This window comes from Macadamia integrifolia, unplaced genomic scaffold (genome assembly GCF_013358625.1).
Source record: "Macadamia integrifolia cultivar HAES 741 unplaced genomic scaffold, SCU_Mint_v3 scaffold2940, whole genome shotgun sequence".
Classification (NCBI taxonomy): domain Eukaryota; kingdom Viridiplantae; phylum Streptophyta; class Magnoliopsida; order Proteales; family Proteaceae; genus Macadamia; species Macadamia integrifolia.
Genome location: NW_024869075.1, coordinates 25,265 through 38,180, shown reverse-complemented (window position 1 = coordinate 38,180; position 12,916 = coordinate 25,265). Strand labels below are relative to the sequence as shown.

The 12,916-nt window shown below is 36.2% G+C and overlaps 1 protein-coding gene and 1 pseudogene across 1 annotated transcript; both read left to right on the top strand.

Annotated features, from left to right (window-relative positions):
* The first annotated feature begins 4,765 nt into the window (after nt 1-4,765).
* LOC122067497 lies at nt 4,766-7,184 on the top strand (annotated as a pseudogene).
* A 1,865-nt stretch (nt 7,185-9,049) lies between these two features.
* LOC122067495 (ammonium transporter 1 member 3-like) lies at nt 9,050-10,753 on the top strand. Its single transcript, XM_042631341.1, has one exon. The coding sequence runs from the start codon at nt 9,171-9,173 to the stop codon at nt 10,557-10,559; it is 1,389 nt and encodes a 462-aa protein (XP_042487275.1). The 5' UTR covers nt 9,050-9,170; the 3' UTR covers nt 10,560-10,753.
* The last annotated feature ends 2,163 nt before the right edge of the window (nt 10,754-12,916 follow it).

The following is a 12,916-nucleotide window of genomic DNA, read 5'->3' as shown; positions in this document are numbered from 1 at the left end:
AAAAAAAAAAAAAAAGCAAGTTATATTATAAGATTTATAAAATGAGTCATTTAATCACATGTACTTATATTATTAAACAAGTTTTAAATGGTATAAGTTTAAAATTGAATGATATGTGATTCCGTCATTTTTCTTATTATTTTTCTTCATATTTATGTTTTTTTTTATTTATTAATTTATATATATTTACTGTATTTAAAAAAAAAATTTGACTTGCCTTGATTAGGTTGATTAGTCACTAGGTTTCCTGAAAGACGGTTCGAGTTAGAAAACCTTGTTTTACAACTACTTTTTATCCAAAAAATTTGATTGGTCGTGATTTTTGTATTGCATGAAGCCTAATTTTTCAGTATAACCTAGTCCCGCCCAGCCAAAGGCCCGTTTTCCTAGACCATATGTGTTCATATACGACATGTGAGAATATGTGTTTACAAGGGTGTTTGTATGCAACTTGTGAAGTAATCAGAAGGATTCCAGTCTCGAGGCCTTAGGTTAGAAGGAGTCCAAGGCGACAAATTGGGCGTCGATTGAACTTTGACAGATAAATATTCCATTTTGAAGGCCCAGATTATCGGATGGAGTCTAGAGGAAATCTTGGAGAACTGAAAGTGGAAATCATCTATTTAGGTCAAAACGAGTCCAACACTGAGTCACTGACCAGGCATCCATCAGAATACGGTGGAAAAGATAAGGCTCATCAAAAACTTAGACAAGGCCCATTTCGAGGGCCCAGATTACTCTATGGGATTATAAAGGGAATCTTGGAGTTAAAATGGGGGATAACATAAGGTGTTGTTCAAAATGACTAGATCGGGTCGCTAGTCCAAAGTCCAACTCACACAATTATTGCTAAAATGTAATGATCTAGATTCCTTACTAGATGTTTAGTCCAAATTTTTTTAGTATATATAACCCAATCAACCAACGATTCAATAACTGCTAGGCTTGCGAAGGGAAAAACAAAAGAGGGGGGTGACAGATATAAAGCATCTGCTAATTTTTTTATTTTTGTTAATAACGGGTTTCTAGGCCTTTGGCCTAACTAGTCCCGCGGATTCATACTGACCTCATAATCGCATGGATCGAGTCATACCAGGGTTGAATGAGAACTATTTAACTTTCACTGAAAGCGATGAAGAGCACTAAACATCTTGTGTGAATGACCCAAGATGTACCTAGTAAGATAGGGAGATGCAAAACGTATACTAAATAGTCTTTGCCTTACTATCACCAGACATGCAACGATTGTGGTCTATGCCAAATTAGAGTCTCAGATACTCAATGTCTTCCCCAAAGGAGCATGGGTGGAGATACAAAAAAGAAACTTACTAATGTTCCTTCTAAACCTCTATGGCTCTTAGCTTTCACTTTTGTTACTATAGTATAATTTTGGGGAGATTTTAGAAGAGCTTTCACAGGAGTGACTACTTTAGGAGGAAAAACCTAACTTTCTTTTATTTTTTTTTTGGTAACCAAGAAAAACCTCACTTACGTTGATTGAAAGAGGTTACCACTCCTCCCTCCCACTTGCCTTTTATCTCTTTATTTTTTTCTCTCTTCTCTCCTTTTCTCTTTTTCTCCCCTCACTCTTTTTTGCTAACACGCTAGGAATCCTGCAGCATGATGCCCCTGTTCTGGACTTCTAAAATGAGAGAGAGAGAGAGAGAGAGAGAGAGGCCTCCAAGCACAAAAGTGTGGCTATGGTGCCTAGGATGGTTTGGGTGTGACTTTGTATCATCCTAGGTGTGATTTTTTGTATGTGAAACTTTCGGAAGGTGTAACTTCTGACTTGTACATATAGTTTCTGTGATCGAGGTGTCACTGGAAAGGTATTTTGTTCAATTAAATGATGGTGTATAATTTGGGGATGTCATTTGGTAGGGGAAAAAAAAAAAAAAACTAAAACCAAAGTTTGAGGTTCAGATTAACACGCAATGGCCTGGCGCAGTTGATGAACTATGGTGCGTAAAAATCCACGCTGGCTAAAAAGTTTCGAGTTTAAGCCTCCTGGCTGTTACTTACTTCCCCTCACTACCTATATATAAATATAAATATATATATATATATATATATATAGATAGATAGATATAGATATAGATATAGATATACTAGTAAAAAAATGCACGTGTGGCACATAGAGAGAGAAAGAGAGAGCAAAATGTCTAACATCAAGCTAAAAAATATTTTCAATCATATATGATATCCATTGAAGCAACTAGTAGTTTAAGATGATTATTAAATACAATATTTATAAATTTCAAACAATGATAGATAGTTATGGCTTTTGTTTTTAGACAGTCGGTGGTTAAATAATTTTTTCAAATATAAAAATGTTCTCTCTCTCTCTCTCTCTCTCTCTCTCTCATTGATTTAGTTACTATTTACATGGGAGACTCGACTCAAATTAAATATTATTTAATAAACTTTGTCACTCAAATCAAGTTTCTAATTTGTCCGAGTATTAAGCTAACTTGGTTTAACTCGTCAATTAATATCTTGAAAAAATTGCAAAAAATCAACCACTTCCACTCTGACAAAATTCATTTAAGAAATTGTTATGTTTTTCCTATTGAAAAACCAAGATACTCTCATGATACTATCATTGAGGTTAAAAGGAAAATATAGATAAGGGGCTTGGTGGATTTGAACCACCATCCTCTTCAGGTATAGAACCATTTCCCACACCACACGTACTCTACCAATTGAGTTAAAGACTCATATTTAAATTATAAAATATGTGATTGAAGAAAGAAAAAGCCAAGTATCAGACTGACAAGGAAATAATATACAAATAACATTTCATCATTTAAACTTATAAAGTTGAGATAAATTTAAGCCAAACCATTAAATGAACTAGTTGTTCAGGAAGAAGTAAGTGCAAAGAAAATCATTATTAGCAACATAATTTATAATCTAATTTATCATCTCACGCATCTAAATTGGATACCGTATAATGCCTTGTCCATGTGAGACAACTTAGGCACACCATACCTAAGGCCATAGCTTGAGACTATCCTATACATAGTCAGGTCAGTTATTCCATTCAAATTGCTAAGCATCATGATCATAGCAATCCTTAGATAGTCATTTGAAAATACACCATTAAACTTCAAATTATATCTTTAATAGAAAAAAGAAAAATTAAGGTCAACATGACTCAAACATAGGCATGCACAAATTCAAACACAAAGAAATAAGAGAGAAGGTAGTGCTAAAAAAGAACCCAATAAATTATCGACTACTATTTTCTTCAAAAAAATTAAAACTATACAACAAAAGAGAAGTAAGTGATTTAAAAACCAGATTTCATTTCTTGAGGACAAGTATGCACCAGCTGGTCGAGCTCACAAAGCACTTCATTGCATGAAATTACATATTATAATAATTATATGAACATTATATCATGGTCAAGAACTTTTGGACAGATGGTCAAATAGACTAAGATTGTGTTGATGGAGTTAGCTTTTAAATATTGCTTCTAAATTTGCTTCCTTTTATAAGCATACAGAGATACATAGATCAGTTAGTGCCGTCAAAGGTACAGTGCAAAGCAAACTATTGCATATAGCACCTTGCTTGTTTCCATGGAAGTTGCTCCACATAAGAACATGAAATACTGGATCACATATATCTTCCTTTTTCATATCTAATGAATTGGAATTCAAAGTTCAAAAGACTAAAACATGAATTTGAGTAGAATAAGAAGAATTGAAACAACAAAAGAACAAAAAATATGAATAATCATTCAAATAAGAAGTCTAGAAAATTGTACTTGAGAAGTAAAAAATAATTTCATTTTCCTGTAGTTATTTACCATAGATAAAGTGATCAACCAAGCATTACTAATAAGGCATAATTAAATTGCTAGTAATAATCATTCCAGCAATTTGTTTTTAAAAATCCTTGTAATATCATTTTTACTAGTGAGTAGTAAGGTTTTATTCAAAGGAAACAGAAAAAAATAAATTTAATTAAAAAAAAAAAAACATTGAAAGAGAACATTTAAAAGTTGAAGGGGGGATGACTGTCTCCTATCATTTTATCTCAAACACAATGACGAAGATGGTTTCACCTTCACAATGTTAATTATACACTTAAGGTGGAAAGCTCCTAGAATATTTGAACAAAATTACTTTCTAATTGCTTTAGGAATAAGAAGCACATCTCGAAGACAGAGCCTTACCTGATTGACTAATACACTATCAAATTGCACCAAGCAATTCCAATGAAATTTGAACATGCTTAGAAGAATAGTAGCATAAAGTTGCATATTACAGATATATGAATACAAAATTTGAACCAGAAACCTTCTGATTGATCAAGAACGAATAGCAGTGTCAAAACAAGAATTGGGGACTTCCCCCTTGGTGGGCGAGAAGACATTGTCTTAGTATCCTGTACATAAAAGTAAATCTAACAATTTGTCTTATATCATGTACATAAAAATAAATCTAACAATTCTGTTAATTAACAATAAGAATCCAAAGCTTGCCAAAAACAAGCAGAACCAAGGGTTACATAAGAATTAAACCCAGATTCCATGACCACAATTGGAACCGTCAGTCATAAGAAGAACCTATCCACAACAATTCCAAGCCAAATCACATACCCAAGTTCTAACATACAATTCAACCCAACAAAAATGTTCTTGGGTAGCACCTTAGTCAATCTCCTAAGATTAATTGAGCAACAGTCGTATTTCCTCTCCTCTGCATTTTTATTCTCTACCTCTACCCTGCTTTTTAATTGGTTTCTTTTGTTTCAGGATCCCCCAAAACTCTCATGTGTAAATAGGTCTACAACTTCATCTGGATTTTTTATTCTGGGACGTTTCTATTTTCCCATACCCATTCCTGTTGTTTTTAATGTTGGATTTTTGTTTGTATTTATTTTCTAATCAGATAACAAAAGAAACAGAAGGAGAGGTGAAACCTATAGCTGACATGCACCAAAGAAAAGCTGAGATGGCCTGCCATTCTGCTTGTTTTATTGCCTTACCAGGTGGGTATGGAACCGTTGAAGAGTTGCTAGAGGTGATAACCTGGCTCAGCTTGGCATCTATATGTAAAGCCATGACCATTATTAGATATACCTAATTAACTATGTATACGAGAATTGGATCATGAAGACTTACATTTGGTAGGTAAATCCCAAACATAGGAACACTATCACTTTTCTGCAGGTGGGTTTGCTGAATGTGGACGACTATAACAATTACCTACTCATATTCATCGACAAAGCAGTGGATGATGGTTTCATAGAGGCTAAAGCCTTGTCATGGCAATAATCATCTATGCTCCAACCGTGAAAGAACTCGTTCAAAAACTTGAGGTGGATCTTCAGTTCTTGCTTGGAAAATTTGCTGCAAAAAGAGAAATGGGATTTTAATTGTTTTTGTCGTTTGATTAGGAATACATGCTTGTGCGCAATGGAGTCGTCACAAAAGTGAGGTGGGAAGATGAGCAGTTAGAGTTTAAGGGGGTGTTTGGTTTGGTAAATCAAATGGTGTATGTATTGGATATGAATGTCAATCTTTTGATAGACATTCTTTTGAATTATGTTTCTTTCTTAAAAATCGTTTGGTTGCCTTGAGGTTAGTACATGTTTCTCGCGGGTTGAGATATTGGCTTCTGTAGAGAATGTCTTTCCGCTTTCTTCTTTTATACTAGGTGGTAAAAATGTTGCTCAAATCTGAGTTTAAGTGTTGAAGTAAACTCAGATTTGAAACACATCCTTTGTAATATGATCATTCATGGGAAGTAGGATGCTCACTTATGAGGGTCATCCTAGTGGAACTAAACAACTTCAAAAATTAAGAATTATCATTCTAAAGAATATCATCCCAAAGATTTACCGAACCAAACACCTCCTTAGATGTGTCCAATTCAAGTTTACCAAAAAGTGACAAATCCTTTTTTCACTTGCTTATTTGTAATCACTTAATACTTAGGGAACCAAATCATACAGTAATACTATTAAGATTTCAAAATAAAAATGAAGCAAACAAAAGCAAATCCAAACACTACAAAAGAGGGAAATAAGACAATGGAAGAAAAAGAGAGAAGAGAGATCGATTACCTTGAAATGGTTTCTCTATCTCTCATTCGGTCACATTCTCTAATTCAAGAAAGGAAGAGTGATGAAGTTTAAAAACCTCAAAATTTTGGAAAAACCAAAGAACTCAACGTTAGAAACCAAATACTTTGAGTGTGCACTGTTTCATGAATATTCTTCTGTGAGAGTGAGAGAGGAAAGAGGAGAATCGATAGAGAGAGAGAGAGATAGAGGAAAGAGGAGAGTCAATCACGAGAGAGACTGATTATAGAAAGGAGATCTCATATCTTAAATTTGGAAAAGAAATAAAAGATTTATTATTGAGAGAGAGAGAGAGAGAGAGAAAATCTCACAACTAAATTTTGGAAAGAAATAAAAGACTTTCTATTGAAAAAGAAAACAAACGAAATTAGTTTCATTAAAAAAAAGGTTAAACAAAATTAGGAAAGCAATTGAGGAGAGAGAACCTAGAAAATATAGATTTTCTTTCTTTGGTGTGGTATAAAAAAATAGCAAAATAAGAAAGATTAAAATTAAGAAATTTAAATAAACAAGAAGAACAAGAAAAGTCAAGTAGTCAAAGAAAAGATTAACCGCGAAACAAATGTACATGCTTTTATATAATAATATGATAGTATGATATATATAAAGTTTGAGGTCTAGCACATGGGTAGATTTGATAAATGAGTGGCTTAATCAAACCATTTTTTAAGACATGGCTTAAAATAATAAAACACACGAGAATATATAATTTGGGGTCAATCCGAGAATGTTTGGTTAGTCAAGTAAAGGTAGGGCTATTTTGGTTACCTAGTAAAACCTTGCTTATTTAGTAAACGGTGTTGCCTTTGGGTAAAACTTTAAACTTATGCTAAATATATTAAAACACATCTATCCTAGGATTTTTGATCAATTCTGAAAAGGTTTGGGTGTGTAAAATAGGCACCAAGGGCATTATGGTGATTTTGTTGTTGAAAACCCTAATTCTTCCGAAACTATTGGTGATTGAGATTCCGATGAGATTTCAGGGGATTCCTTTCACCACTGTTGCTGAGCTTCTCAGGGTGGCAAAATTCAGTGTCTGCAACTTCACTCGATTTTGCGATTACCCTTGCACCATAAGGTCCTGAACAACAAGCCTCTTCCATGGTTTTGCCACGACTTGCTGTTGACCTCTGCAATTGACCTAGGATTCTTCTTCGTGCTTACATACCCTTAGTTTTATCCAAACTTTGGCTCAATTTCAGTTGCCGACTTAGCTATCACGCCTAGTGATAAACACATGATTTTTAGTTTTTTTAGAGCTGAACAAAAATATATTGAATCATTATAATTTCGAGGCCAAGTCTATGGTCACGTACTACTAATAGGAGAGTTAATGTTACCGCCATTTAGCCAGTCTCGATATGGATTAAAACCGTTGGTCACAACATAGGTCATCGTCGTAATGAAGGAATCAATAGAACTTAGGATGAAAAAAATAAACCAAATGAAAGCATTTTCTATGTCTATAAATCCAAGTAACCCAAGGGGGTAGCACAGTTGGTAAGCAACGAACTTGGTACGAGCCGTAAACTCGGATGTCCTAAATTCAATTCCCATTAGGCACACCTTGGGCCACTCACACGGGGATATTTAATGCTCTATATTGCTTTTAGTGAAAATTGAATGGTTCTCATTCAACCCCGATATAATCCTATCCATGCGGTTGTGGGGTCAGTATGGACCCGCAAAACTAATCATGCCGACATACACAATAGAGAATATACTTACACCAAAAAAATATTTCCTAAAAGCAAAATTCCCTCAAACATTGATATGAAAGAAGCTACAATCTTTTCAAAGCCGACGGGAAAAGAACTAATCCCAACTAATTATAATACATGGGCTGTCTGAAATAATTATAGTAAATGAATATATGGGCAGTCCAAAATAATTATAGTAATTAAATTTAGATAAAGCTTCAACCATCCTATTTCATGGCGAAAAGGGAAATAAGAGTTGTCTTAAGCTTCTTGATAAGCAATTCTCCATGTCAATATCAAATACTATAAAGAATTTGGTCAAGCGAATTGAATCCAACTGGTGTCATAACTCATAAATGAAGTTAAAGCTCAGTTTAAAAGTGCTAGAAATAGATATTATGTATAATGTATATAAATAATAAATTATAAATATATACACATACTATCCGCACCTTATTTTCTTAATTAATCCACACCAATCACATTCCTTATTTTTAAATCCACCAACACTATTGTCTACTCACCGCTGTCATTGACTCATTCCTTTCTTTCTTTATTTTTTATTTTTAGGAAAAAAGAAGCCAAGCCATCTTAAACCCCTTGAAGAGCCAACTCAATCTAGAAATGACAAAATTTTGGGGTTAATAGGATCATAGGGTCAATCAGGGTTAAGCCGGCACAACACAATCAAATTAGGGTTAGGTTGGACTGAACTTGGATTGAGATATTCCAACTGAGTTTTGGGCCAAGTTAAAAGAACTTAGGGTTGAACTAGGGTTTTAAAATATTTGGCACACTAATACCCTTTTCCGAATGGGTGAACTGTTGATTTTTTTTTTTTGCTATCGACAGATGTCTAGGCTTTCAGCCTGACTAGACCCGCGGGCCTATACTGACCCCACAACCGCATGGACCAGGTCATACGGGGGTTGAATGAGAACCATTCAATTTTCACTGAAAACAGTGAAGAGCACTAAATACCCCCGTGTGAGTGGCCCAAGGTGTACCTAGTGGGAGTTTAACTTAGGACATCTGAGTTTACGACTCGTACGAAGCTCGTTGCTCACCAAACCATTGAGTAAGAATGTTTTGTTGACCGATCGAGCCGGGTTTGCAAAACATGTTGAAAGCTAGACCAGGTTTTGATTCTCTTACACTTCCATCAAGTTATCCACAACTAACCAGTGGCCACGGGCATGCCAACTACCATTCAACGTACATTCCAAGCCTATTACTATCTGGTTATCGAGCTAAGTTTTTTCCTTCCTTGAGCACCACTAACGGAGTCTCTGCCGGAGGCTCCCCTTTCCTCCTCCTCCTCCTCCTCCTCCTCCTCCTCCTCCTCTCTCTCTCTCTCTCTCTCAGACAACCATGGCGGTGTCATGGGAAGAAAGCGTCACATACTCAATCAACACCGTTTATCTCCTCTTCTCAGCTTACCTAGTCTTCATCATGCAGCTTGGCTTCGCCATGCTCTGTGCTGGTTCAGTCCGAGCTAAGAACACCATGAACATAATGCTCACCAACGTCGTCGACGCCGTCGTCGGTAGCATCTCCTATTACCTCTTCGGTTTCGCTTTCGCCTTCGGCACCGGCTCTGATTCAAACCCCTTTATAGGCTCTCACTTCTTCGCCCTCAAAGACATCCCCAACGACACCTACGACTACAGCTTCTTCCTCTACCAATGGGCTTTCGCCATTGCCGTTGCCGGAATCACGAGCGGCTCCATCGCTGAGCGGACTCAGTTCACTTCTTATCTTATTTTCTCCTTCTTCCTTACTGGGTTTGTTTACCCGATTGTGGCTCACTGGGTCTGGTCATCTACCGGTTGGTTGAGCCCGAGTTCGAGCCGGTTATTGTTTGGCTCCGGCGCAATCGACTTCGCCGGAAGTGGTGTGGTTCACTTGGTTGGTGGAATTGCAGGGTTGTGGGGAGCATTGATTGAAGGGCCCCGAGTTGGACGATTTGATGCGTTTGGTAAGCCTGTGTCAATGCGTGGCCACAATGCCACTCTTGTGGTACTTGGGACATTCTTGTTGTGGTTTGGTTGGTTCGGTTTCAACCCCGGTTCGTTCGATAAAATACTTGTTTCCTACCCAAGCACAACCAATCAGGGAAATTGGACCGGTGTCGGGAGGACTGCTGTAACAACTACACTAGCCGGTTCGATGGCCGGGATTGTCACTTTATTTGCCCGGCGGTTACTAATCGGTCATTGGGATGCATTGGATGTATGTAATGGTGTGTTAGGTGGGTTTGTTGCAATTACATCGGGTTGCTCTGTGGTTGAACCGTGGGCCGCAATTGTTTGCGGTTTTTTTGCTGCTCTGGTTTTGATTGGGCTCAACATATTGGCCCTTAAACTGAAGTTTGATGATCCATTAGAGGCAACCCAATTGCATGGAGGGTGTGGGGCTTGGGGACTTATATTTACAGGTCTGTTTGCCAAACAGGAATTTGTAATTCAAGCTTATGACTCTGGGGAGAGTGGTGTGGTTCGACCATATGGTCTGTTAATGGGTGGTGGTTGGGGTTTGCTTGGTTCACAATTGATTGAAGTTTTGGTGATTGTTGGTTGGGTTAGTGCCACAATGGGTCCTCTCTTTTACTGTCTCCATAAGCTCAGGCTTCTGAGGACACCTGTTGATGATGAAATTGCAGGGCTTGACATCTCTAGCCATGGAGGATATGCATATATGGCCAATCCAGAAGAGAACAACCCTCGTTTTTATGCTGATTACATGAGGATGCATGATTAATCAAGGGTTCCGGAGCCTTGATTATTTATACCCAATAGCTCATTTATTACTTCATTTTCTGTTCAAATTCAATTCATCAAATTGAAATTAATTAGAAGCTTTGGTCTTGGTGTGAGTTGTGAAATGTGATTTTGTACTTGCTCTATGGTTTTTTTTATTGGAGATTCTTGAAATCAAGAAATTTATTTGATGAACCTTGTGATTTGTATCTAATGTGGTGTGAACCCAAGGGGATAGTGTAGTTGGTGAGCAACGAACTTGGTATGAGCCGTAAATTCGGACATCCTGAGTTTGACTCCCACTAGGCACACATTGAGCCACTCACACGGGGTGTTTAATGCTTTTTACTGCTTTCAGTGAAAGTTGAATGGTTCTCATTTAGTCCTGGTATGACCCGATCCATGCCGTTTTGGGGTCAGTATGGACCTCGAGACTAGTCAGGCCAAAGGCCTGGATACCCATTGTTCGCCCCCACCCACAAAAAAGAAAAAAAAAAGAAAAAAATTATCGTGTGATATCAAACGGTTTTTGAATTCTCTAACTATCTCCGGTGTGTATTTATAGAAAGCTAGGTACCAATAAGAAGAAATAGAGACCTAAGTTAGATGAACCACAAGATGGAGCAAATGTGGATATTCTTTACTTGGTCAAATACATAGTAAAGAAGGTTAGGTACAAACAATCAGAGGAATTATTCAAAGAAGCTACATTTTTAATGATCTATATGCACATGCAAAACTCTTAAACTTGATTAATAAAACCTGATTACAATAGAAAAATTGAACAATAAAAATCAAAACAAACCCCTACAAAGAACATGGATAAACATGAAAACCCATAGATATCATTGCAGCACTTATGCTTTATTATATATAAATTTCTCTCTTTTCTTATACTAAGGGCCCGTTTGATAACGTTTCAAGAAACGCGTTTCTGCAATTTCTGTGTCAAAAAACGATAGAAATGGAACAAAAAATATTTGATAAAACTGTTTCGTTTCACTTGTTTTCAAAAATAGAAATTGAAATTTCTACCTATTTATGGTTCAAGAAACGACCCTACTTGTTTAGCCTTTTTGGAAACGACTCATGGCCGTTCTTTTGCTAGTTACTATCAATTCCAGAAACATGGCTCATCAAACACCTTCAATTCTGTTTCTGTTTCTAGAAACATAAATTTAAGTTTCTGCCATTTCTTAGGGCCCGTTTTGGTATCGTTTCTGTTTCAAAAACACCGTTTCGTGTCAAAAACGAAAATTTCAGTTTCTGTGTCAAAACGTAGTTTTTAAACGAAAAAATAGTGTTTCAAAATTTCAGATTTTTATCGGGATTTTTTTTTTTTTTTTGTAAAATGGAACGAAACTGGGAAGACGGAACTCCAAAATGGAGTTCCGTCCAATCTCGTTTTTTCAGTTTTTTTTTTTTTTTTTTTTTCACTTTTTGTTCCAAAAAAACAGAAACGGACCATAAATGCACCAAACAGAAGATTCCATTTTTTCGTTCCAATAGAACAAAAAAACTCTAGAAACGTTTTTTTAGAATGATACCAAACGAAACCTTAATATAGAAACTGCAGAAACATTATCAAACGGGCCCTAAGTGTTGTTATTTTTCATTTCTAATGATCTTCTCTTATATTAAGTGTTATTTTTTATTTTCCAATTTTAATAAGCCTTCTTAATATATTATTATTCATTAAATATTATGATAATTACTTATACACTCCCTGTACTTTGTCCAGGTTGCTTGACAACCCATATTATTGACAAATTTACTTGAAAGTCCTGAAAACCTGATGGTGTCAGTTTGCTACTAATGGTTGAAATAGAAATGTCCATTTTATCTTTATGATCAAATCGATTTAAGTAGTGGGTGAAGAGAATCTCCATTCACCCATCTTTCATCTTTGGCTTTTTGATTTCATTTTTATTTTTATTTTTATTTTTTTTTTAGTGCTAACAAGCTAATGGAAGGTGTGGTTCTTCCAGTCTTCTTCCTCCATTCGTTTAGATGAAAACAATGATGGCTTCTTCTTCAAGAGTCCTCAACAAATTAAAGAAACAGAGATTGTCCCACATCCTCATCCTCTTTTCCACCTTCAGAGACTTCAGACCACTTCATGACTGTATGAACACCGATGACAGCCACTGCCATAGCACTTGTGGGAGACCTTAGGCTTCTACCAATATGGTTTTGCAACTGGACATCACTGTTAAGGATTTGAAAATAAGATGTGTAGGACCGTGAGTTCACTGACCCTAGCCATTCCCTGCCATCACGTCCTTTAATATTAGAGGGTGTTAAGTATGAAACCCAGAAAGCAAGTTGAAAGCGTTACCAACCAACCCAACAAAGTTA